General features: G+C 35.7%; 2 protein-coding genes and 1 pseudogene across 3 annotated transcripts in view; 1 reads left to right on the forward strand and 2 right to left on the reverse strand.

Moving 5' to 3' along the window:
• The first annotated feature begins 481 nt into the window (after positions 1 to 481).
• On the forward strand, positions 482 to 4,111 carry LOC306886743 (solute carrier family 22 member 7-like; annotated as a pseudogene). Its single transcript has 9 exons — positions 482 to 860; positions 1,614 to 1,717; positions 1,823 to 1,974; positions 2,067 to 2,238; positions 2,338 to 2,461; positions 2,565 to 2,671; positions 3,473 to 3,569; positions 3,772 to 3,830; positions 4,033 to 4,111. The product of its transcript is annotated as a solute carrier family 22 member 7-like (transcript).
• A 106-nt stretch (positions 4,112 to 4,217) lies between these two features.
• Positions 4,218 to 14,918, reverse strand: LOC306886594 (cysteine-rich protein 3-like). The gene is made up of 7 exons (XM_079443842.1): positions 14,655 to 14,918; positions 11,071 to 11,165; positions 8,584 to 8,641; positions 7,083 to 7,223; positions 5,611 to 5,685; positions 4,995 to 5,089; positions 4,218 to 4,724 (listed from the first exon to the last, which is right to left on the reverse strand). Exons 1-7 carry the CDS (start codon positions 14,695 to 14,697, stop codon positions 4,590 to 4,592), a joined length of 642 nt encoding a protein of 213 aa, XP_079299968.1. The 5' UTR covers positions 14,698 to 14,918; the 3' UTR covers positions 4,218 to 4,589.
• A 5,979-nt stretch (positions 14,919 to 20,897) lies between these two features.
• Positions 20,898 to 25,750, reverse strand: part of LOC306886220 (serine protease HTRA1A-like) — a 30,592-nt gene continuing 25,739 nt past the window's right edge. Inside the window, exons 4-9 of the mRNA XM_079443161.1 lie at positions 24,827 to 25,021; positions 24,658 to 24,690; positions 23,552 to 23,666; positions 23,394 to 23,451; positions 23,047 to 23,142; positions 20,898 to 21,814 (exon numbers count right to left, since the gene is read on the reverse strand). Of these exons, the coding sequence (XP_079299287.1) occupies positions 21,646 to 21,814; positions 23,047 to 23,142; positions 23,394 to 23,451; positions 23,552 to 23,666; positions 24,658 to 24,690; positions 24,827 to 25,021 (666 nt within the window). The 3' untranslated portion in view covers positions 20,898 to 21,645. The remainder of the gene's footprint in view (positions 21,815 to 23,046; positions 23,143 to 23,393; positions 23,452 to 23,551; positions 23,667 to 24,657; positions 24,691 to 24,826; positions 25,022 to 25,750) is intronic.

The following is a 25,750-nucleotide window of genomic DNA, read 5'->3' on the forward strand; positions in this document are numbered from 1 at the left end:
TTGGGATAATGGAAGAAAATATGTTATGAAACTTGAAACCTGGCTTTCTTTTCTGCAACTCCAGAAATTAAGTCTCTATAAAATATCTATCAAGAGAAAATTGATCAAAGAAGGACTGAAACGTTTTATAATATTTATGTTTGAGCAAATCATGTATACTACCCAAAGAGTGCTAGTGTGACAAAATATCATCTGTAAAGTAAGAGGTCTAAATGTCCATGTCCATTAACCACATGAACTGCACGCATGGCGAGACACTCTTTTACAAGCATTAACTACCAAATCACAAATCATTCACTCCTGCTGACAAGCTACTATGGGTAGCAGATTTGGGTAGCAGATAGCACTTTTTTTAATGACCAAAGTACAAGATGCATCTGACTTCCAGTTACCTTAAACTTTGATATCCCATAAAAATTCACCACATAAACCAGGGATTTTGTAAGAAGACACTGAGGAAATCTGTGTATCAACAAAAACCATGAAATTTGAAGATCTAATTACGGAGATCAATGGCTTCGGCAGGTTCCAGAAGATGATTCTTTGCATCAGTTTTGTAGAACGATTCACTTTACCATGTCACTTTCTATTAAGCAACTTTATCGCCACCATCCCATCTCACCACTGTGATATCAGTTCTCTGGATGCTGAGGGAATCTTTGGGAATCTTAGTCGGGAGGAGAAACTGACTGTCAGTATTCCGGCTCAAGGTGATGGGACTCCTGCTTCTTGTCACATGTTTTCTTATCCTCAGTTTCATCTGTTGACAAACTCCTCCAGCAGCTCAGAACTTCCAGTAGTCCAGTGCCAGAATGGATGGGAGTATGACAACAGCACATTCATCAGCACTCGCCACACAGGTGAGATTTTAGTGAAGAAGGTGCTGCACTTTATTAACCATGTTGTTGACCCTTTCTTGCTAGGATGGGCTGAAAAATCCAACTTCAACTCCAAATCATTTGAGGATTGCCTTAAACCATTTAAGTTTTAAAAAAAAAACAATATGAGTACTGTAAACTTTTTAATTTGAATCACTATAAACTATACTCAAATACATTGTTTAGCTAAATCTTGAAACCTAAAATGAATTATTAGCTAGCAATTGTGTGCATTGCAATAAAAAACATCACAGCATGTGCATAGTTATAGCTTTTCAATTAAAGTAACAGTTTTTTAGTCACTGGATCATTCGCAATGTAAACCTTAAATTTTACTCTTCAGCACAATGGTAACCCCCAAAAGTCCATCATAACAAAAACTTAAAAATACCAAAACTAGGAATAAACTGGGGGAACTAGAACTCTGCCGCCCAAATTCGGTTCCAACTAATTTTTTACTTCATTTAGTAAATTTCACTATTAGGTTTTACAGTTTCTTACAGTGTTGTTTGTCCTCCCTTTCACATCCAAAAAAAAAAAAGGAAGGTAGTTAGGAATTTTGTGTTGTGATATGACAAGTTGTCATAAGAAAGTTTGCAGGTTCAAACCCTTCGGATAAAAATGTCATGATAAAACTAGTGATATATTTCATTCACATCTAGTATTGAAAGTTCATGAAGCAGTTCATTACAATTCCTTAAGTAAAATCATTTTCCATCTCTTTTTATTTCAAAGTGGGATCTGGTATGTGATAATAAAGGCCTGAATAAAGCTGTGACCACCATATTCTTCGTCGGAGTGATGTTTGGAGCAGCTTTTTTTGGAGGCATGAGTGACAGGTGATGTTTAAAACAATTAGTATTTGCAAATTTGCATTTTATGATGAATGCCACAAGCAGGAAATGTTCTGTATGAAAAAAAACTGTCTTCTGTTTGGCATGTAGATTTGGCCGTAAGCCGATGCTGCTGGTGTCCTATACATCAGGAATGGCTTTTACATTGGCCAGAATCTTTTCTTCCTCCATCATGTTTGCAGTGCTGAGATTCTTTAGTGGATTCACAATCACCGACATCGTTACTGTCTCAACTGTGCTCAGTAAGACCCCTATTTCAGGTCCTCAGATTAGGATTGAATGTGAATATAAAACAAGTAAAAGGGCCTTACCATATATGCGTGTCTTTCTTCAGATGTGGAGTGGGTGGACATTCAGCACAGGAGGCTTGTATGTATAATTGCCATTGGTATGGCATGGGCTTTTGCGAGCACCTCATTGTCTTTTTTTGCATTCTGTATCAGAGACTGGAGATGGCTGACAGTGGCTATCACGTTACCTTTACTGCTATCCACAGTCCTCTGGTGGTAAGGGATACTGTCAAATCAAAAGCACAACATTATGGTACCATAAGTAGTCAATTAGTTGGGTAAGAATGTCCTATAGAGCATATGTTTCTGATTTAGGTGGGTTCCAGAGTCAGCTCGGTGGCTGATAGCCAATGGGAGGCCAGAAAAAGCTCATTATTATCTTCATAGATGTGCTATCATGAACCGCAAGGAGGAAGTTATCTCAAGAATCAAACCTGAGGTGAGAGAAATCACAAAGGCCTATAACGCTAGATTGACATATGGCCCCTTTTTTTTTTAGACAAATTGTCTGTCTGTAGGCTAACTGCCTGTCTTTCCTCTAGGCTCTCTCTATAATAGTTAAAGATGGGGGAAAGAAAAATTATTCGTACCCGGGCCTTGTAAGAACCCCGAAGATGAGGAGATTGGCTCTGCTCACAGGAACCATATGGTGTGTAAACAGGGCCGGATTATCCATAGACGGGATTGGGCCAGTGCCCTGGGGCATCAGCCAATAGGGGGCACCAAGTGATTAAGATAATGACTAGACCTTTAAAATATTTTTCATGTTATGTATATATATATATATATATATATATTATTTTGCTGGAAGAGATGCATAGAAAATGAACAGTTAATGATACAATGTATGCAGTGAATATAAAATATATGCACGCATATAAAGAACTGCGATTGGGTCAGGTCACAGTGCCCTGCCCCCAGTCAGAGTAGAGCCCCCCAATTTATAATATTCAATTCACAATGGATAGGCAGCATCAGTTTAGCGGTATTAACATACCCGATCAGCATATTTGTGTTTGTGCTGAGGGGAGCTTCAAAAATTTCTACTTTCTTGTTTGTGCAGTGTTAAGTAATGTACTGCCGACATATACTGATTCCTTGAATGCAATGTTAATCAGAATCCACTCCACTCACTGCTCAAAATACTTTTGTTCATTGCTGAGTTATGTAAGTTTATCTCTCGTTATAACAAACAAAGTGTAGACAGGGTGTAAATAAGAGATCCGTTGTGCAGTGTAGAGAGCTTCTTTGATTACCCTTACGAAAAAGAAGTTTAATCAAGTGTGCTATTAGTATACGTCTTTTTAACTAAAAATAGGAAAGTATATTTTTAGTCTACTTTTTATATACTTCTCAGAAATCATGAAGCCACCATGAAGAAATCATGAAGACTGCACTACAACAAGGACAAACTATACATAATCTATTAATGGCTTTTCACTTCTTACAGGTTTTGTGTTGCCACTATAACCTATGGTATAGGCCTCAACATCACAGGCTTTGGACTAAATATGTACCTCACTCAATTTGTGTATGGAGCCATTGAGGTTCATATCAGTGCACAGTATTTAACTAAATCATTTATTTGACTGAATCCTCAGACAAAATGGAATGGGCTATAGTTCGTTCCTGAGCCGTCTGGGTGTGTCTGTGGCTCCTGTAGTTTTGCTACTGGACAGTTTTTGGGGTCCCTTCACTCAGATCATCCTGTGTTCTGTGGCACTCATTGCTTCTCTGGTGGCCTAGCAGTTACCAGAGACACGAGACCGGTGTCTGCCTGAGACTATAGAGGATGTCGAGGGTACTGGGTAAGTCATAACCTAATGTATAGTGTATAGTATTTTCTTAAGGCAAATATAGAAGACTTGTATAGAGACACACTGATGAATATTTGAACAATTCTACTGAGCCAAGGATGTAGGATAATATTGGGACCAAAACAGATCAAACAATCAGGCAAGTTGATATTGTGTGTTCATTAAGCAAGTATTTTTTTATCATATTGAATAGGAAAAATCTCATTAAAGATCATGACAAGCGGGAGGACGAGGAGAAAATGACATCAAATGAACCCACTGAGGACCACTGAGATTGTGTGTACATTCAGTCCTAAATTTAATCAAAATTGTTTAGTGTCACGTTCAGTTCCCAGGAGAGTAAATGCACACAAAAAACTTGAAAGAACAATTCCAAAATTCTTCTAAAATATGTTTTATTAGTTACACAAGGATTTACAATTGTCTCCAGTGCCATGTAATAATTACAGATATCTTCTAAGAATAAATGAAGGTGTGAATGAATCAATGGAAATTGTGAGTTTGTGTTTGTAACGAGAAAAATAAAAAAATGAGAGAGAAAGAGCCTATGTGCGCATGTTTAAGTGACTTTTTTTTAATAAGATGCCAGAGGCAATTTCTGATGATCAGAATACATACATCATAGTTTTGATATGCATTGACATTTGCATATATATGTGAAAACAAACCTTTACTCCTTACAATTTTATTGTTATTTTTTATGTAAAAAATATTTCTGTACCCAATAAAAAATAGCTTTTCCTTTGTGACCTAATGTTCACTTGGCATTTCATTCTCTGCATTTTCTTTCTCGTAAATGTAACAGCCCACCCTTCCAATGTTCACACCTTTTGGTCCAAAAAGGTACCCATAGCAGGGCACATGGCAGTACGGGTTGCCCTCATGCTGCAGGAAATACAGAAAATACGGCACATTATTAGGGAGTCTGAAGCAATGACAAAGCAATCATCATGGTAAATATTCTACAAATATATCGTTTACATTATATATAGGATTTACATTTCCGATTTAGCTACTGTTTTAATTATGTAATTTAATATTAAAAAAACAAAAAGTAATAAATAATATTTAAAAACAAAAAATTGGTAAAATTCAAAAATGCATTTGAAAACATCTCTATCAGAGTAGGGAAGTTGAAGGCACACGTGTGAGTACCTCTGCATGGCCACCAGGGGTCAGTGTTTTCTTGCACCTCACACACCGAAGACAAGGCCTGTGCCAGTTGCGACCCAGTGACATCACCTTCTCAGCTGCAGCATTAGACCATGACATCACAGTACATCACATTAATACAACACAATGCTGTTTTTATATATTTTAAAAAATTATATAAAATGTATATTCAGAAAATTTAAAAAGCATTTATTTTAAAATAACTTGATATAAACGTGGAATATATCATATATAAATACATAATTTAATTATACAATTTTATATATAATTATAACTTGACTGTGTATGGCTAGAAAATACCAACCAAGTCTTTAAATGTTACACTCAAGTCTAAATGACGAGTAACCATCATAAACAATACTCATCTTTGACTTTCACCTTAAGCTATTTTAAAACATTTGTCTTGACTGACTGACTTACTGACTGAAATTCTTGCTGTTCCCTTTAACTGGACTCAGAATCTCAGAGTGGTCAGACCGAATGCTGCACATATACAGCAACACAAAACCATACACACTCACACACACCAGCCAACCACAGACATTCCTAAAAGTTCTCAAATGTATGAAAAGTCATAGTTTTGATTTACTGGACTCACCGAAATAAACTGCCTTTCCACAGCCGGGACACAGATAAGTCTCTCCAGCAAACATACGTGTAGGCGCAGTGGAAACTACAAACAAAAGCAAAAACCTTTATGCATCTGTATAAACATTTTTATTTTATTTTTTATTAATACTTGTGTGCATGTTAAAAGTTGATGAACTATAGCAACTATTTTAGCCATAGGGGACAATAATGGCTTGACAATAATGAAGACAATCTGACTTGTCTCCTAATATTCTGTCTATTATATCTAATAAAAGTTATTACCAACGATCTGTCACTAAAACATTTAAATAACTTCTGGTTTGATGTTTTTGAAGGCCAGATTCAGGCTGGTGTGATTAAAGCTGTGCTGACTGATGTGCTTTGGTAAGGATCTGCAGCACTTCCGTTCACAAACCTACAGACTTTAAATCAACACTCCTGTCTCACATTAAAGATGACAGACTGTTACTAGTTTTAGATGCTAAAGTCTTCTCCTGTGCTCATTTTAACATGGTGCTTGGCTCACATGTTTAGGAAACGCATTACATTCTGAGACATTCCTACAACGGTCCTTAAAACCCTCCCCTAACATTCCTGCAATGTCCCGCCTGTCGGAAAACACCTATTAAGGGGAAATATTTTAGAAAAGGAGCCAATCAACGAAGGCCATTAAAATTCCACAACGTAAAATCCCAAGGGGGTCATTTTAGAAAACCATCCTCCCACCCCTCCATTACAACACGCACGTTTAATTATTTCTGTCTCCCACTCAGTGTATGTGTGTTAAAAGTGCTGAGGAACTGTTAATGTAAAATGGAATGTGGGGACCAATGCATCTCAGAATAGTGTGTATATTTATACAGTCGCTAAAAATAGCATATGGACACTTAAGTCACACTTAACTATGAATGAATGTCATTTCATTACAAGAAAAAATATCAAACCAAGAGGCATCTGCAGTCAAAAGATGCTAACTTTTCTCAGGAATACCGTCCCTTTTCTTGGCCATTTTCAATTACCTTTAACCAACTGATGTCAAGGTAATTTTAGTAGATGTGAAGTAAGTTCCCTTCCAGTTCAACAGGTGTCCCACAGATGTAGTTCACCACATTAACTAAGGACATACACCACTAACGTTTGACAACCAAAAAGTTTCTAAATGCTTAGATGTAATTTTTATGCAAAATACTTTCACCTCGGAGTATAACAATAAAAAAAGGTAATTGTGACTATATCTCAGTATGATATATCATTTTGATTCTGACTAGTTTGTTGTTATTTTAAGCTTTATTTCATTTTTTTTTTTATTATTATTATTATTATTATTTAAATATTGTTTGATAATAGTATAAAATCTTTTATAACTTATAAAATGAATTTATTGTCACTTTTGATCAATTTAATGTGTCCTTGCTGAATACACTTATATTATTCTTACTGACCCCAAATTTTCAAACGCCAGTCTATGTCTTACAGTACCTTTAGCTTGATTAAAGCTGGTCTGTGAGCTGGTCCAAGGTGTGATGGGTGAACCGTCTGAAGGGCTGTTACGTGATTTGTTGACTGGTGTCTGAGGAGGTGTGTCGTATATGTAAGACCCTGCCCCTCCAATATTCACACCTACCAATGAGAGGATGGAAGAGTGAGTACCATTCCATTACTGAGCGAGCAAGTGTTAATGGGTGATAAAGCTCGTATCAAAGTGTTCAGACTCTCCTAATGCAGATAGCATTAGACAAAATCCAAAAATATCCTCTTCGGATCCTGATAAAATGCATCTCCTGCAACAAGCATATTCTTATGTCTGAGTGTGCATTAACATAAGCTATACTCTGAAACCAAGCATCTTACCAAACACTACATTTTCCTACTTCTAAACACACACGCACACACACACATAGACACACACACAGACCTCAGTCAGCCACTATGCGTGTCTCTCTTATGTCGTCACTGGATCTGCTTTAACTCTTCTGGTGTCTGAGCTGTTTAGGAAGACAGGGCAACTTTTTTATTTGTTTTTTTATTGTGGATGTATGTGTAAATGATCATATTTGCATGCATTCAGGTAGCCACTATTAATACGGTTTGTAAGTGAAAATAGGACTACCTATAAGTGTAATCATCTCTCATGTCTGTGTAGTTTAGATGTATCCCATTTGACAGACACAAATCTTTTTATCTTACTTTTCTGTATTTATTTCCTTCTCTCTCTCTCTCTCTCTCTCTCACACACACACACACACACATATACATACACACACATAGGATAAGGTTTCTATTGCTAAGTGTACTGTCTTTGCTTCGAAGGTTATTCTAAAAGTCACTGCGAGTCAGATGTCGCTAAATGAGCCCTGAATCAAACTTTTATTTCCTGTATATGAATACAAGCGAACATGTTAGTTAGGAAATTTCACTACTGTTCTGATGATGTGAAAGTGCATTTGTTTCGTGCTTATTGCACCCCTATGTATGCAGCACCATTATGGGTCAACTACAAAAAGGAGACCATGCGTAAACTGCAGGTAGCATATAATGATTGTCTGAGGATATTGTTGAAGAAGCCCAGGAGCAGCAGTGCAAGTAAGCTTTTTTGTGACTTGAGGCTAAGCTGTTTACAGGCCCTTTTGAGGAATCTAATGTTTAAGTTTATGTGTCGACTTGATGAGTCACAAAACGGTATTATAGTAAGGCTCACAAGTCCCAGGTGTAGCTCGGTCCGATATCAATCACATCTATGGAAGCATTGGTATGACTGCCTTTTAAGACTCTTGTGAAAAATGTGTGTATTTTATAGGTTTATCTAAATGTTTTTTTTTTTTTTTTTGTGTTGTATGTGTTGTATGTCCTACTATTGGGCCTAGAGCCTGTAATAAAGATTATAAAAAATACAAGCAGCATAAAGAGTAACTAGCACTAAAGACCCCAAAAGACTCAAATACACAATAAAAACCTATCAGCAACAACTTATTATACATACCTTTTGGTCCAAAGAGTGTTCCATAGCAGGGTTTATGACAGTAAGGCAATCCATCATGCTGTGTGTGAGAAAGAAAATCTCTTTATTAGTCCATTTTAATTGTATTTTTTTTACTTAGCAGAATTTCTCATTTCTGTGTAGCTTTGCTGCAAACACAAAACAAAAGCTTTTTATGTCAATGAAACACACTAAACCTAATGAAATACAGAACATATTTTTCCCAATTCGGTTTAAGCGCTGACACAACCTGAAAAAACTGAAATATTCTGACTTAGCAATATTAATGTTTTTTTTTTATATATAAAAAAATGTTCATTACTAAATATAAAAATTGTTCTAGGCAATCTTGTACTAAAAACCTGCATTTTCAGGCAAGGTAAAATTATCAGAAGTGTGTGTGTGTTACAAAATGAAAGAGAGAGAGGATTGTGTCGTGCTGGATTCATTAGAGGTCATTGTTTATCCTTCTGTTCCTTCCTGCTCCTCCCAGACTGCATAAAAAGACCCAGTCAGGCTCAAATTGGACTGAAATTCAAGCCTCCTTACACACACACACACACACACACACATACACAAACCTCTATTTAAGTGTGCATGTGTTTTAGTGCATGTGTGTGCACACAACAGTGCTCTTAAAAAAAAGAGATAAACTAACATGCTAAATTGAGTGATACATATTAGAAAAATACTTTATGTATTCATTTTTACATTTACCATCATCAAAGATTTTTAATGTGTATTTTATTTATTAACAGCAACATCTATTCCAGCGTCTCGGTTGTGATACGAGCTAAAAATACAGTTTAGAGAGCTGTTTCTCAAACAATAGAATTAGGAAAAAAAGGCAGGCGACACCTGCAGCTAGTGAGCAACAACACAACCTCCTGCTGTTTTGAACACAATAAGAGAAAAGAGCACACGCACAATAAAGGGAACATATTGACTGTAATAAAAGAGTAACGAGACTAAACATATCCTTCAGTGAGATGATGAAGAGCTGTTTGTTCATCCATTTTTATCAAAACAAATGAGAAAGCACCAGAAAAGACAAAACCCTCCTTCATTTTAAGACAGAACTCACCTTATAATTAAACTAAAGTTGTGTGTGACTATTCTGTTTGTGTGCATACAAGCGCGAATGTGTTGAGAGAGAGAGAGAAAGAAGGGGGGAGAAGGAAGAAGGGAAGAGAGGCAGACTATTGTTTTCTGGTTTGAATGAACACTTATCTTTGTCCCTCCATTGTCCTTGTAATAGTTCTGGTAAAGACCCACAGTAACACCAAGTGTGGGAGAGAAAAAACATGCTTACAGATATACCTACTTGTTCAGTAAAATTATTATAACTGGACTAGCTGTACCAGACAAAACGGGTTTAAAAATGACAGATTACTGCTATTTCTTTAGGAATGTCATTGCGGTTAAAAATATTATTATTTACATTTCCTCTCTAAGTGGCAAGTAGCAGTAAAGCCCAAGACTAAAAGAATCTGTTTCACTTCCTGTTACCACAGCCAGTCAGTCTTCACCCTGTAGTTAGTCAATCTCTTTTTTTGTGTTCTACTGTAAAACTGACTGAAAAAAGCAACATCAACCACTTACGGAGTACCGAGGATATTTATTTATTGTCTTTTCGCTCTTTGCTATTTTGACGTTCAGGGTTCAAAAGGAGTATGGGAATGGGTTTATGTAACAGTTTCAAGAAAACAAACATGCTTAAATGTTCTATCCAATATTAAATAGATAAATAATACATATATTTGTAATTGTAATCTCTCCCTGACAGTCAGAGAACATTCCAGATCCAATGAGGTTACTATAAATACAAATTATGTGTTTACAGTCATTGTAGGACTTTCAATTCCTCCATAAACTTCTACTTGTGATGAGTGACAAGTCTGTGGGTGAAATCCAGACTTACAAAGGAATGGATGAATGATCGTTTAACGTATCAGGCAGGACCCTCACACATGTCAGTTCAATATAAAAGAGAAAGGAAACAAGGAAGAAAGAAAAAAGGACAACGAGGGGCACCCAAATAGAAGTTGACAGGGATGACCTACAATTAGTGTCAGTTCAATGGATTGAGCTTGTGTGATCGCCTGCTAAACTATGACATTGTGGATGTGCAGCCTTCACAAACTCTGCTGATGCATTCAGACAAAGAAGTAGGACATGCAGAATCATCTGGGATCCGGGCTGTGCTGTCTGATCGAAGTCATCAGCACTGGAGTCAAACTGGTCAATTAACTAACCGATTTTAAAAAAAACTCAAATATTTAATGAACTAAACACTGAAATTCACAAGGAAATAAACAGGTAGAAAGAAAGAAAGAAAGAAAGAAAGAAAGAAAGAAAGAAAGAAAGAAAGAAAGAAAGAAAGAAAGAAAGAAAGAAAGAAAGAAAGAAAGAAAGAAAAAAACACAATGATCATAGAGAGATTTCTTTAATGTCACCTCAGTCTGCAATATCAACTTTAGTTCTGCTTACCTCTGCATGGCCTCCAGGAGACAGAATCTTACTACATCGTTCACATTTCAGACAGAAACGGTGCCAGTTTTTCCCCAGAGAACTCGCTTTCTCAGCTAGAATAGGGAAAGAGTGTAATGTGTTATCAGATCAGCGTGTGTGATATATAATGCTGAGGTTGACTGCTTTAATTGCTGTAATGTATATCTAAATTACACACAGTTAATAAGATTGCAATTGTCATGTAGTAATAAACTTCTGTTTGGCTGCTTTGCATGTCGGTCAAACAGCCTCTTCCTTTCGTGGGTGGTTTTTGGCCAGTAAAAGCTGCTAAGTGGACCAGACTGTATTCCGTAACCCTAATCCCCAGCTATATCATAACTAGTTAATATCATTGCGTCTGCTGCATGATGCATCCATGGTACGGCAGCAAAGTTCCTTGATTATTACGCTGGAATGAGAGTATAGTTCCTAGACATATCGGCCTAGAAAATCGCAACTTTTCATTTTCCGTCAGTCTTAGTACACGATGTAATTACAGAAGAGTCAAGTTTTAAATAGGAAAAATATCGAAACTCTTTGGTCATTTTTGAGTGAGATGCTAATGGTCTAATCCGATTCAATGATCTATGCTAAACTAAGCTAAAAGTTCTACCGCCAGACCCGGAGATCGGCTGAATGAATCCAAAACGTTTAACTCTTGGGGAGTTGGAAAATGAGCCTATTTCCAAAAAAAAGTGGAGTGTTCCTTTAAGGGTCTACATTTTTTTGTAAATAATTGAATACTTTTATTCAGTAAGGATGCATTAAATTGATACATATTGACAGATATTTTGTAATATTATACATGTTTTTACTATTTCAAATAAATGCTGTTCTTTTGAAGTTTCATTAATCAAAGAAACTGAAAAAAATTTATCACACCATGGAAATATTAAGCATTACAACGGTTTTCAACATTGATAAGAAGTGTTTCTTGAGCAGCATCATATAAATCAGCATATTAGAATGATTTCTGAAGGATCATGTGACACTGAAGACTGAAGTAATGACTGCTGAAAACTTTGCTTTACTATCACAAGACTAACTTACATTTTAAAATATATTAAATAGAAGTTATTTTGAATATAAACAACAAAGGAGACTTTTCAAAAATATTTAATAAATCTAACATGCTCCAGATGTTTGAACGGTAATCATTATTTTGTATGACTGTATAGTTACTGTTACTGTAAATTCATAGATCATCACAGTTGTGTCCAGCTCAGCAAATGCTGAGATGCAGCTTTAACACAGCAACTGCAATTTTGTGTGTGTTTGTGCATTTATATCTGAAGAGATATCTATAAACAATATTTACAAGAGCTCTAAGAAGACTATCCACACAAAATACTAATTTTTTAGGGTGGAGTCTGCATCTGTGTTTTCAGTTGAACAATGCAGCATCAAAGGAGAGGAAGAACAAACTGGACCATCTGAAGAAATGCCTGAAATAGAGATCCCGTTTCAATCCAAACCCTGCTGAGTCAGATCTGTTCCTATCAAGCGGATGTCAAAAAGTGCATCTTATGTCTAACCTTTCTGATCTTCACAAGCAGTTTTTGTGCACAATCAAACAAACTGATATTTCAAAAGAAACGAAATATAGAAGCACTGTCATTTAAACATTTGGTTTTTTCTTTTATTTTGTTCTTTTGAGCTTTCAGTTCATCAACGAATCCTGAAAAAAGTATTATGATTTTTACAAAACTATTAAGCACAACTGTTTCCAACACTGATAATAACAAGAAATGATTCTCGAGCAGCAAACCAAAAAAGGATCAGGTGACAATAAAATACTGGAGCAATGACTGTTAAAAACTCAGCTTTGTCATCACAAAAATAAATGGCATTTTAAAATGTATGAAAGTAGAAAACTGATTTAAAATTGAAATAATATTTTATAATATTACTGTTTTACTGTATTTTTTATCAAATAAATTCTCTAAAATCTCTTACCCGCCCCAAATATTTGTAAGGTATTGTATTGAATGAATAAATGTAAATGTAAATGTATTGTGCGCTGATTTTCAGCCACCTCCAGTATATTTAAAAATGTTTTACAAATTCCATTGCACAAGAAACTGCTTGAATGTGTTCTCCTACTCATAAAGAGCTCATGAATTTAAAAAAAAAAAATCAATAGTTTGCTATGAGCAAAGACACAGTAAAGAGTCATGGATTTTGGAGCACAGGAGTGAGAAATAGGCTACAAGCAATTCAGAGAAAAACTCACTTGTCAACATTACACAATCAATCAATCAATAAGCATATTTTCTGCAGTTATTATATACCTAGCGAAAGAGCAATGATATGATATAAAAACATTTTCCAGGTTGACATTGTGCACTGTGCATATGGGGGACTAAACTCACCTCCCCAATGCCCTACACACTAACTAGCCGACATTCCTAGGGTCTGTCTCTCTCACACACATTCCATCACACAAAACTAGTCAGGTCAAATAGAGAGCACACTGACTCAGACATATTCAGAAATCTAGGATATCAAATCATCAAGCTCCTCTTCAATGCAGCCAGAAAGAGAGTTACTCCATCCGCTAACCTGCAACAGTAGCACAACAGATCTGCTCACTTTGTTCAAGAGTCCCTTGCCAAATTCTTACGTAACACTGTCACCCAATTCTCTTTTCACAGGCTATAGCATTTACTAGCCCCGCGGATACTGGATGTCAGGACAGAATACTAAACAGTAGCCGACAATAACGGGACAGACTAGAGAACATCCTCCATTGCGGCTGTGAGAGCGTCAGGGTCACTTGTGCTTGACCTTTCAATAACAGATTTGCACAGGCTGCAAAATTAACCCTCATCTTCTTTTTGAGAATGACAGTTTGGGGTCCTAGAGATCTCTATGCTGTATGCAGGATAATAATAATAGTAATTTTGAAATTAACATACGCCTATTATTTTACCCTAAATATTTTCCTCTGACCCAGTTAAACTCACTAGATTATTTCACTATTTTACAAAGGCACATACTCTTCATGTTTATCAAGGACAGCAAAACCATATTTGCAAAAAATATAAATTCACTTTTGGCAGGAGTAGCTACTGATGTGTACAGGACATAATATTAGTATATGGAAATTAATATTCATTTAGACCTCTGAGAACCGAAAGTGAAGAAGAACATCCATGGTGGACTGTGGTTATAAAGCAAACACACACACACACACACACACACACACACACACCACCACCACCACCACCAACAACAACACAAATCATAAAGTATTAATCCGATGTGTTGTTGAACTATTAAACTGGATTTAAGACCCCAAAAAGAAAACAAAGTGTTCAAATCACACTGCTTATAATCTAATGACTGTATAACAAACAAATACGCTTTTCAAAGCCTTATGTAACTGTAATTATGCAGAAGTGTAACGTTATTCCTTAAAAAAAAAAAAAATTCCCCTGACCTTTTGGCACGTAAATGCCCTGCAATCTGAGTCAATTAGTCCAGTCCAATGATACAACAGCAATGAAATAAACTTGGCTTGTACTTCTGCTGAATGATAACTCTAGTGGAAAAACTCTCACCGAAAAATACAGTCTTATCGCATCTTGGACAGATAGACGTCATTCTCTAGAAGAGTCTTGTTGTCGCGCAGGTTCGGTTCTGTTCGTCTCTTTTCGTTTCGTCGCCTGTCCTTCAGCGCCGCTGCACACTGTGTGCAACACGAGTCGCGCGCGGCGTTTATTTAACTTTAAACAGCCTCCGTGCTTGTCTCATGAATATTAAATACATTGCGTGACGTTACACCAGTAAACTCTGATTGACTGGAAGGTAGCAAATCCTACTATACTGAAGGCTTGGCTTGTAAATATTAATTAGGAAACGCGATTGGACGCCCCAAGGTTACCAAGCAACTTAAGCTCTACCTTGTTAATATTCATAGCCTTCGCTAATAGTGGGATCGGTTAATGCGCATCGAGCTGCGTGGCACAGTTACGCCACGCCTTTGGCTTCACTAATGAGGAATGTTTCTTATACGTCAATCAAAAGAAAAACACAAAAATAGCTACCCATCAAACTTTCCCGTTTTCCCAAGCTTGTCACAAAATACTTTGTTTTGTTTTTTGTCGCATGAATCTCGAGACATTAAGCGAGCAGCATTAAAACGAAGCATTCCTAAAACGAAAAGGAGAAGTTAGGCAGAATAGTAATTGACAGCTTCAGGCTAAATTCACTTTCTTTGCTATTCTTTTCTATACAATGAATAGTGTCATTCTGTGAAAGGCTGTCATTCCACCTAACATCTCCTTTTGTGTTCCAGTGAACAAAGAAAGACACGTGTTTGGAACAACATGAGGATAAATAAATAATGACAGAATTTTCATTTACGGATGAACTACCATAAAGCCAAACTTTGTTGTGCTAATGTTTACTGAAGCAGAAACTCTGTCCATCAGTGCTCTCTATTCTTCTGACTGTTTACAGTAAAGATACTGTAATTAGTACAGTCTAAACAGATGCATGTGAATGATGGAGGCATCAGTAAATGCATTTTCAACTACTGGCATCACCACTGAGATAATGGATGATCTCATTCTTGTGTCCATAGATGGGGTCATAGGTCACCTCATGAGAGACAGCAATCCATGGTACCAACTGTTTAAGACAGCTCTCACATGGTCCATTGCATAACACTGTCCATGGACCTTAAATGGACCCTGAAATGTAACATTAATTGCCATCAGTATTGCAGTGTTAACAAATCATATATTGTATAATTGTATAATTTATCTTACTGTTTTTACTTGCTTTGTTTTATTTGAATATGTATTCGTGTGTTCTTATTATTATCATTGTTGAAAACTGTTGTGCTGCCTAGTATTTCATAGAAACTGAGACACATTTTCAGTATTCTTTGATGAATAGAAAATTAAAAAGAACAGCATTTATTTGAAATAGAAATAGAAATAGAAATCAATTTTAAAGAATCCTTGCTGAGTAAAATCTTTTCTTTCTTTCTTTCTTTCTTTCTTTCTTTCTTTCTTTCTTTCTTTCTTTCTTTCTTTCTTTCTTTCTTCCTTTCTTTCTTTCTTTCTTTCTTTCTTTCTTTCTTTCTCTTTCTTTCTTTCTTTCTTTCTTTCTTTCTTTCTTTCTTTCTTTCTTTCTTTCTCAGTGACCCTCACTGACTCTAAACCTTTGAATGGTAATATATATTATTTTAATATACTTTTTATAAACAAGCTTTCAATAGAAAAGTCAGCAGCTGCAACACATCGCTTAAGAACAGCCTTAATTAAAATTCTCAATAGTGACGCAAGCATGGTCTATAATTGAGAAAGATGTTAAGCTAAAATGCTGTTCACTTAACATTCACTCATTGAAACAAATATCTCCTTAGGTCTGACATCACTATGACATCACTGGCTGGACTGATCTGCAGTAGGCAGTGGGAAGAGGACGCTGGAGCTCTGAATGAGCCTGGGTTTTTGACTGCTCTCGCTTTTCACTGTATTATAGCGTCCCCTACTGGCATGAAATACTATGTATCAGAGGTGTAAAATACTTGAGTAATTTTACTTGATTACTTTACTTAAGTATTATTTTGGGGGATTTTTACTTTATTCAAGTACAACTTGACTACTTGTACTTGATTACATTTCTGAAGAAAAAAAACAGTACTTTTTACTCCTTACAATTTGATTTAAACTTAAAAAGTACATTACATTTTTATTTTATCTTATGCACATTAAATATGGTAAACGGAAGCTCAAAAGTGCATGCTTGACATGAGAACCAATGATCATTGTTTTCACGCATCAAGCACACAGTTCTACTTCAGTTATGACTTTCATCAGCTAAATGCCTGGGTTCAAAAGTTCACCATCAAATCTGAGGAAGCATGTTGTGGCAGCAAAGTTTTCCCTCCAAAAACTATATTCATTATTCTTTCTGTTTTGATAGAGCCATTAGCTGTGTAATATATTGGCTGAATGCACAAGATTGAGTGCAAATAAAATCATTGATACATTTTTTATATAATTAATATTATTATTTTTTTTTATTAAATGTTACAAATCTCCAAAAAAGTGTTTAAATGAACATTGTATGTTTACTTAATTGTAATTCATGTTGTGATGTTCTTACCAGGTAGTGGATAAGTTATTTTAATAATGTCATTATGTGACGCATTGAGTAGGAATAAGGACTCTCAATGAATATTTTTTAAAATCTTAATAATTACATGATTTGTTCATTAATTCATATAATTAGTCACTAATAATTATGTAGCAATATTTTCTGAGAAAAAGCCCAAATAAAAATGCCCCAAATAAACTATTAAAAGATTGATTATCCCTTTAGACAGTGACATAGGCAACACACAAAAAAGTGGCCTTTCAAAATGTTAATGTTGTATGTTTTAATTCTTAGACTCTCCTCATTAATTCAGCCCATTCTTGCATTCTGTCTGGAATATGTTTCTAACCTCTGCATCACATTGTTATTAAAAGTGATAGTTCACCCCAAAATTAAGATTCTCATGTCGTCCCAGATGTTTATGACTTTCTTTCTTCAGATGAACTCAAGCAAAGATTTTTAGTCCATGTAATGCAAGGGGACAGGACCACTTCAGAAACCACACAAAGTGAACACGACAGTCAAGTTAAAAATATTGATTCATTAACAGGGTTTGTATGAGTTACTGTCATATTCACTTTGTGTAGTTTTTGAAGTGTAATTTTTGGACGTCCCATACTTTTCTTATAAGAAGAGAGGATTTAGTTTAGATGATTTATGTAACCCAGGCTCAAAGACGTCCATAGTCTGAATCAGTTATGAACAGATAAGAAGAGAAGAGAAGAGAAGCGCGAGAAATCTTGATTTATTAGTCTTTATTGAGAAATACGCCTGCAAGGAACAAACTGTGTAAGTTATCTTGCAGATATTTTGAGAAATAAGTTTAAAAGAACTTACTTATATCCTGCTGATCCGTATGACAGTCGTTGTGCTGAAATCCAATGGAGTAGGCCATTATTGCGTCATCCGATGGAAACCTGAAAACGAGAAATATCATTCATACACAAGGGAATCGGTGAGTTAGAACATGTTTATTTAGTATACATGTTAGAATATAATGATTCAATGGTGTATTGATGTGTTGGAAGGGAAAAATGATCAGTGAATGTATACATTGTTATAAAACAATTTGTGATAGATCGGTAAAGATGTGTATAGGGTGAGTGAAATGTATGCGAAGTGAGGATTGATTGAGGACTTTTGTCTCTGTGTGTGTGTGCACAGGCCAGTTTTGTTATCTTAGAATTCAGAATCTGGATCTTTCAAATTGCGGACTGCATCGATATCAACACTTTTCAAACATTGGATCACTGATTATAAGGAACTGAGGACAGAGAATATAATTTGTTATTTTGGACTGACATTTTGTTTTGAACGGCACATTATACTTGAACTGTGCATTCTAAGGGTTACCGACACTACATTTACATTTATTCATTTAGCTGACGCTTTTATCCAAAGCGACTTACAATTGCTATATATGTCAGAGGTCGCACGCCTCTGGAGCAACTAGGGGTTAAGTGTCTTGCTCAGGGACACATTGGTGTCTCACAGTGGATTCGAACCCGGGTCTCTCACACCAAAGGCATGCGTCTTATCCACTGCGCCATCACCACCCATATTGCACTATATTGATATACATCCATACAAATTTTATTTTGTACAAAGAAAAAAGTGTTACAGGGGAAATTTGCATGTGTGATCCTGTATAAGTACTGACAATTAGGATTATTGCTTTTATTTGTTGATCTTGAGTGTATATTTGAGTTGTACACACAAGAAAAGGGAGAAAGAGGAGATCAATCTACAATTGAACATTTGAGTACAATTTAATTGATTTTGGAGGAAGAATTTCTTGTTTAAGGTTTTAATTTCAATTAAATTGAATTTTGGTTATTTCGTTATTTGAAAGTCAGATTAAAATTGGTACTTTTATTTAAACTTACATTTGTTTTGGTTCACTATTTTGTCCCAGATATAATGTCATTGACACATTCAACCGGTATATCCTGTGAATTCCCTTAAAAATGATTTTACTCTATATAAATAAGCGTATTTACATCATATGTGTGTGTGTTCCCTGCTTCTCACGAATTTCTGATTGGATCATGATTGACTTGGTGTTCCTATAATGACCATTTAAATTTTAGTGAGTTATTGCTAACGTTTTTTCCCTTTGTGAGTTAACCCCTCTGCTTAAATCACCTATCAGGGGTTACATTTAGATCTTAGTTTGTGTTCACCTGATAAATAAAAGTCATATATATAGATAGATATGTATATACATATGTATATATATATATGTATATGTTTCTAGCTGGTGTGTGGTGAGCGCATTGGCACCGTTGTACTGTGGCTGCCGTCGCATCATCCATTGGGTGTACAGCAATAAAGCACTATATAAATGCATGATTCATTCATTCATATATATATATATATATATATATATATGTGTGTGTGTGTGTGTTTGTATATATATGGAATGGCATGAGGGTGGAAAGGATTAAGTTTCCTTTTAATCCCTTTCCCTGCTATTTTGTGTGTGTGTGTGTGTTCCACTGTGCTGAATTGTAGTTATCGCTGCACTAAATATGTGTTTGACCTGTGCCATTGCATTTTGTTTTGTTTTCTCCCTTTACCCAAACTTCTGTATGTCTTTTTTTAATACTTGAGTAGAATTTAGTAGTAGTTTGAGTAGTTTTTGGCCAGATACTTGTACTTTTAATTGGGTAAAATCTGCACTGAGTATCTTTACTTTCACTTGAGTAAAATTTTTGAGTACTTTTTACACCTCTGCTATGTATGAACGGGAAGGCTGGATGTATGTATATGTTTGTCTCTTATTTGTCTTAGTTTTGCCCTATTAATAATTTTTTATTTTACTATTTTTTATCTCATTTTGTGCTTGGAATAATTAAAGAGCAGACTGTTTTGTTTGATGTTCACCACAAAACCTTCTTCTACATGTCTATTAACACATTCACATGAAAATTACTTTTAATATGTGGTTGTTCATGTCTTTTGTTTATGCAACAGTTTGTGAATGTTGTTACACCTTATCACCACTAGATGACCACCGGAGTTTTCAGAATACAGACAAGTCAAATGGTCTCTGATTCATTACTGGAAAAAACAACTAAGTTTTAACTAAGGTTTGCCAGTGGTTCTCACCTCTTTTTGATGACATGCGAATTTTCCAATCACTGCATATATTGTGTATACAAAATCAGTGATTTCTACATCAGTTTTTACAACACTTGCCTAAACAATTTAGAATGTTTCTGGAACATGCTACAAGAGTGATATTATAAAAACTTAATCAAAATGTTAAATTATTTGCTCATGCTGTACAACAGTGAACGTTCTGGCAGTGTTGGCAAAGGTTCTGGACTTTTCATAACAGGCCTGATTCCTGTTTTTTTTATGTTTTTTGGCAATCAGTTAGTGCCAGCTGAAGGCTGCGGGCCATGTATGACACACTGAAAGTTTGTGGTTTTAGCTGATTCTTCATTTGAAAAGTTTAAATTACTTTAATAAAATGTTAAAATAAAATGTATTCTATCTACAAAGATGTGCAAATATACATATGCACTACGATCAAAACGTTTGGGGCCATTAAGATTTTCTTTTTCATGTTTTTGAAAAAAGTCTCTTTCAAAATGCTGCATTTACTTGATGATAAAATACAGTAAAATATATTTTAAATATATATGATATAGATATTTATTTCTGTAATGGCAAGGCTGAGTTTTCAGGAGTCATTAGTCCAGTCTTTATTGTCACATGATCCTTTAGAAATCATTCCAATACACTGATCTGATGCTCAAGCATTATTTCTTCTTATTTTTAATGTTGAAAACAATTGGGCTGGTTAATTTTTTATGAATAGAAAGTTCAACAGAATCTAATATTGTGATGTAGAGGTCAAAAGTACCACCCATAACTTCCATTAATGTCTTAGTAACATAACACCATGTTTTGTCAACATTTTTCTTCTTTCAGTTTCTGGTTCAATTGTAGTCTTCGCCAGTGTATCAAATACACTTTTATTAAAAACATTGAAAACATTTTTGCTCTAGAAAAGCGCAATATCAAAAGGTACATTTTTTCAACAACAAAAGTTTCAGTTTATTTTCCAAAAATGGTTAGAAATTCCAATCAAGTTCTGAAAAACTCCTCAAGTTGCTGTGCACTAAAATGTTGGGTAATTAAAGAGCATATCTATATTCTGGAAAATCTAATCATGTCCAATGGCTTATGTTGAACAGTAAACAGTAGTAGTATCCTCTAAATCATTCATTATGATTAAAATAAAAACATTACTAAATGTGAATCTACATCACTGTGCTCTGTACAGTCTAAAATCTCAGGCTGAGCTTTCAACCTGCCCGTCATTTCAAGAACAAGGACAATTGGCCAGATGTCCCTCGTAGGGGCGGGGCAGAGGACACACCCGGTAAGTTCATTGGTGGGGTTGACGAACACCAGCTCTGTTCAGGGTCAAGGGTCAATCTCCATGGGAATGATAGTGAGGATGATGTCCTCGTTGCCACGTCGAACCACCATACGTAAACTGGTGTCCTTTTTGATGGATGCGCTCACATCTGTTGCAGTGGAGATCCGCTGACCATTAATAGAAATGATGACGTCGTGCTCTTTAAGTCCACCTCTGCAGAAGAGACAGAGAAGAGGGAAAAATCCTTTAAGGAGGAAGACTACAGAGCACTACAATAATTCATTTTGATTAAGGTCTCCAAATCTTCAGAGTTTACATCACAGAAACTGAAACCTCTCCAGTACAAATCAAATTCTGTTGGATTTCCCAGAATTACTCCAAAATAGCTTCCAAAACCAACTCTTAAGGCTGTGCGTAATGTATTTTTACAGTTGTTGTAGAACTGTGCTTCATCAAATAATGCAAGCATAATGGGCCTATAATTCAGTCCTTATCACTTTAAATGACTTTTTAAACCATATTTCAGAAATATACACCTACATCTATATTAGGTCAAATAAAACACATTCACACGCCCTCACAGAGTAACCATCTAGGTTATATACTAGACTTCACAAGTACTTCCTGTTTGTTGGACTGCAAGTGTGACATTTGGTGATCATCTGTTATGCAATTGTGAATCATAAGAATAGTGGTGTCGCGCCGAGAGGAAAGAAGCAGTTGTTTGTATGTCTGGGTGCATTCTGAGCTTGTTCTTAGCATGTCCAAGCTTTCTGGAAAACTAAAAATGGATCAGGATGTGATGAGCAGTGGATAGGACTGTGGTTGTGGTATTATATCAAAACAGCATTTCATGCACAAAGAATTTCATCATATGAACCTGCAAAACCTAAATTTGCCTTTGAGTACTTATTTGCATTTTAATTTTTTACAAGCATATAATAAAAACAAGACACCCTAAAAATGTTCACGGATATGATGTGGCAGTGACAAGACCTGAGTCATAGGTTTTCTCATTAATCAACTTATTCATCATGTTGTTCCAAAACTGTTTGACTCGTGGGTGATGGAAAGACATGAGGGTGCATAAAAGATAACAGAACTTTCGTTTTTAGGTGAACTTTTCCTTTAATTTAAATGCATTTTCAGCACCCTACATGCCTCTCGCTCTCGCACAAGAGTTTTTTGAGTCAGTAAACATGATAGGCTGAAATAATGAACATCAGCAGGTTTTGTGTGTGTGTGTGAGAGAGAGTGTGTTTTGATAGGTAGGGTCAAACACAAATTTAAAACATGTGGAGACAGATGGAGCCAAAGACAATATCCTTCCAAGCATGACGGCAGAGAGCATGTGGCCAGTAAAAACAGCATGAATTCTGGCAAAGGAGTTGACCTGCACTCTTGACCTGCTTGGCATTATGGGACTTTGAGTTTTGGTGACTCACGCTGCAGCTGGGGTTTTAGAGATGACCTCAATCACATAGGCTCCTGACGTGATGTCAGGGAAGTCGCGCAGTCGACCTCTCAGCTCTTTGGACAGTCTGTGAGCAGGAATGAACGTAATTACATCAGATCTGTTTTCATCAAAGAATTAAAGCTGTCAAATATTTTCCATCCAGAAAAAAACCCCAGTAGCCTCAAATTATAATACGGTACTATAAATCACACAGGGTATAAAACAGAGATCTCACAGAATTACATAATCATGTAAGATCTTCCATAAGGTCATGATAGTAACTGTATTAAATTAGGTATTCATTCATTTGATGCATGGACGTGGTTATGTACTCACGCAGGAGTAAGGGTCATCATACGAACACCGATGTATCTTTTCTTAGTGGCTCCTCGACCTGTAAAACAGCCAGAAGAACATAATTAAAGTTGCAACACAGCGAATAATTAGGTAACAAATTCTATTTCATATATTATTTCTGGATATGAATGTTGGACCTCTGGCCAGTCTCTCATACGACTCAGCGAGAAACTGTCGTATCTTGTCTGATGGAATAGCGAAGGAGATTCCAGCCGTCACTTTCAATGTGTTGATCCCAATCACTTCACCATCCTATAGGAAAAAGAACGATCAGGTATGCACATGATCATCCTGCAGTACAGTACTGCTCTTCATGTATATATTGTAAAAAATTTGGGAACGTTTTGAGTGTCCGGTAACCTAAGAAATGTGCATAAGGTGGTAACATCTAAAAAAAAAAAATTATATTTAAGTCACTGATATTCTTTCATTAATAAACCTTACACTATCAGTTAAATATTAATTATTTATTATTTTTTTAAATTATGTATACTTGATTGTTACCCTTAGTAAACCAATCAAAAACACATCTCATGATCTTTCATGGCTCTTGCATAACTTACTATATTCTTGCATACTATAACCTGCTAAAATATAACCATTTAATTAATTTAAAATCAAATCAATGTTACTACTGCCTTCTAAAAAACTATTTTAAAAAAGGCAATTACAATAATTAATATAATAAAAATTATTATAAATATTACATGAAAAACTTGGAAACAGAAAAACTAAAGCAATATAAATATAAATAAATAATTGAATAGTACATTTATAATACTAAAATATCATTGACTCAAATTAATATTTCATGTCAGTTTATTTATTTATTTGGCAGGTAGCTATGTAATACTGTAAATGGCATAATTTATGGTCAGAAGGTTACATACATCACAAAAAACACATTTGGGATGATACAAGACTCCTCCATTTGTGTTAGGTCGCAATCACCCTATCATTGTTTATTAAGACCCTTCCATATTCACTCTTTACTATGATCCTTTAACTTGGGACATAAACCTGAAAAAATATGCCTTTTTTAACACATATGACTGATGGTTTGAGTCCTACCATGTTAAATTTGTCTCACTGGGGTAACATTACTGTAACACTAGACACATGCATTATGGGAAATTAGGCCCTAACGATTACCACACAGTCATGCTCTGTGCAACTATAAGTAAGGTTTATGCATGTTCATATGGGATATTATTCAACAGTTTTGGAATGAGGAAATGCTCACCAGATTGACTAATGGTCCCCCTGAGTTGCCATACTGTAAAAGAGACATTTATCGTGTTAAAACACACTTTTGTTTTATGGCTTGATTTGTGTGTGCATGGATGTGTGAGAGAAAATATGCAATAAATAACTTTAAAATAAATATAAAGCAACAAATAAAATTTTCTCACATTAATGATGGCGTCAGTCTGAATGTAATCCATATCCGAGTTTCGTAGACCCAACTCTTTCCCACCTCTCTGTGTGGTGCTTACTATCCCTGTGGTAACTGTATTCTGGAGGGAAAATGGGCTGCCGATAGCAACCACAAATTCTCCTGGTCTGAGGTCAGCCGATCGGCCGAGGAGAAGCACAGGAAGCTTATTCTGTTGGGCAGAAAGAGAGAAAATAAATATATGTCTGTTACGTAGAGAATACAGCCTTTATTTTAGTATCTACTCATAAGACAGAAATATCCAAACCCTTCACAATCCTAAAGCCTGCAAAAGTTTATAAAATAACTTTAATTGAAATCCAATAGTGGCCACCCAACACAGCTGTTTTTGACATTCTAGCAACTTTATGACATTGCAAAGTCAGTCATGTGATAAATGCTTGTATGCAGGCGTTCCATAATTCTACACTTCAATTTCCTGAACTGCCCAGAACTGCCATAAAAACAGTTCTATTCTAACACCTCTGTGCATCTGCTATCAAGTGTCTGATTCAGATCTCTGAAACTTTATCGCCATGCAACCTTTATGACATCACGGAAAAGTAGGCACTTAGGACAGGATGGGACAAATCGGAATGCTGTTTTGCCCTTCCTGTGGGGAATCATTTATGGAATCTCTCCTCTCAACACAGGGGCTTGATTAGAAAGATCATTGTGACAACAGAATATGCTTGTTTAGCCATCGCACTGGTGTCTATTTTGTTTACTGACAGTAAAAATAGAGTCACAGAGTGGATAGCAGACACGCTGAACTTGATAAACACACCAGACGCACTTACGTTCTCATTTTGCGTGCATGTACAGTATATGGGCTCTGTATTTTAGGGATAGTTCAGATGACAGCAGTGCGAGCGGCATTTCCTAACAAAGCATCAGCTGA

This window comes from Barbus barbus (genome assembly GCF_936440315.1).
Source record: "Barbus barbus genome assembly, chromosome: 20".
Taxonomy (NCBI): domain Eukaryota; kingdom Metazoa; phylum Chordata; class Actinopteri; order Cypriniformes; family Cyprinidae; genus Barbus; species Barbus barbus.

Bases quoted from the DNA above. Each gene is read 5' to 3' on its own strand.
- LOC306886594 (XM_079443842.1), bottom strand. From the start codon at position 14,697: ATGACGTCTATCTGTCCAAGATGCGATAAGACTGTATTTTTCG. The intron at 11,166-14,654 runs GTGAGAGTTTTT...TCCCTATTCTAG, and splicing joins CGATAAGACTGTATTTTTCG to CTGAGAAAGCGAGTTCTCTG. The intron at 8,642-11,070 runs GTAAGCAGAACT...TCTCACACACAG, and splicing joins CTCCTGGAGGCCATGCAGAG to CATGATGGATTGCCTTACTG.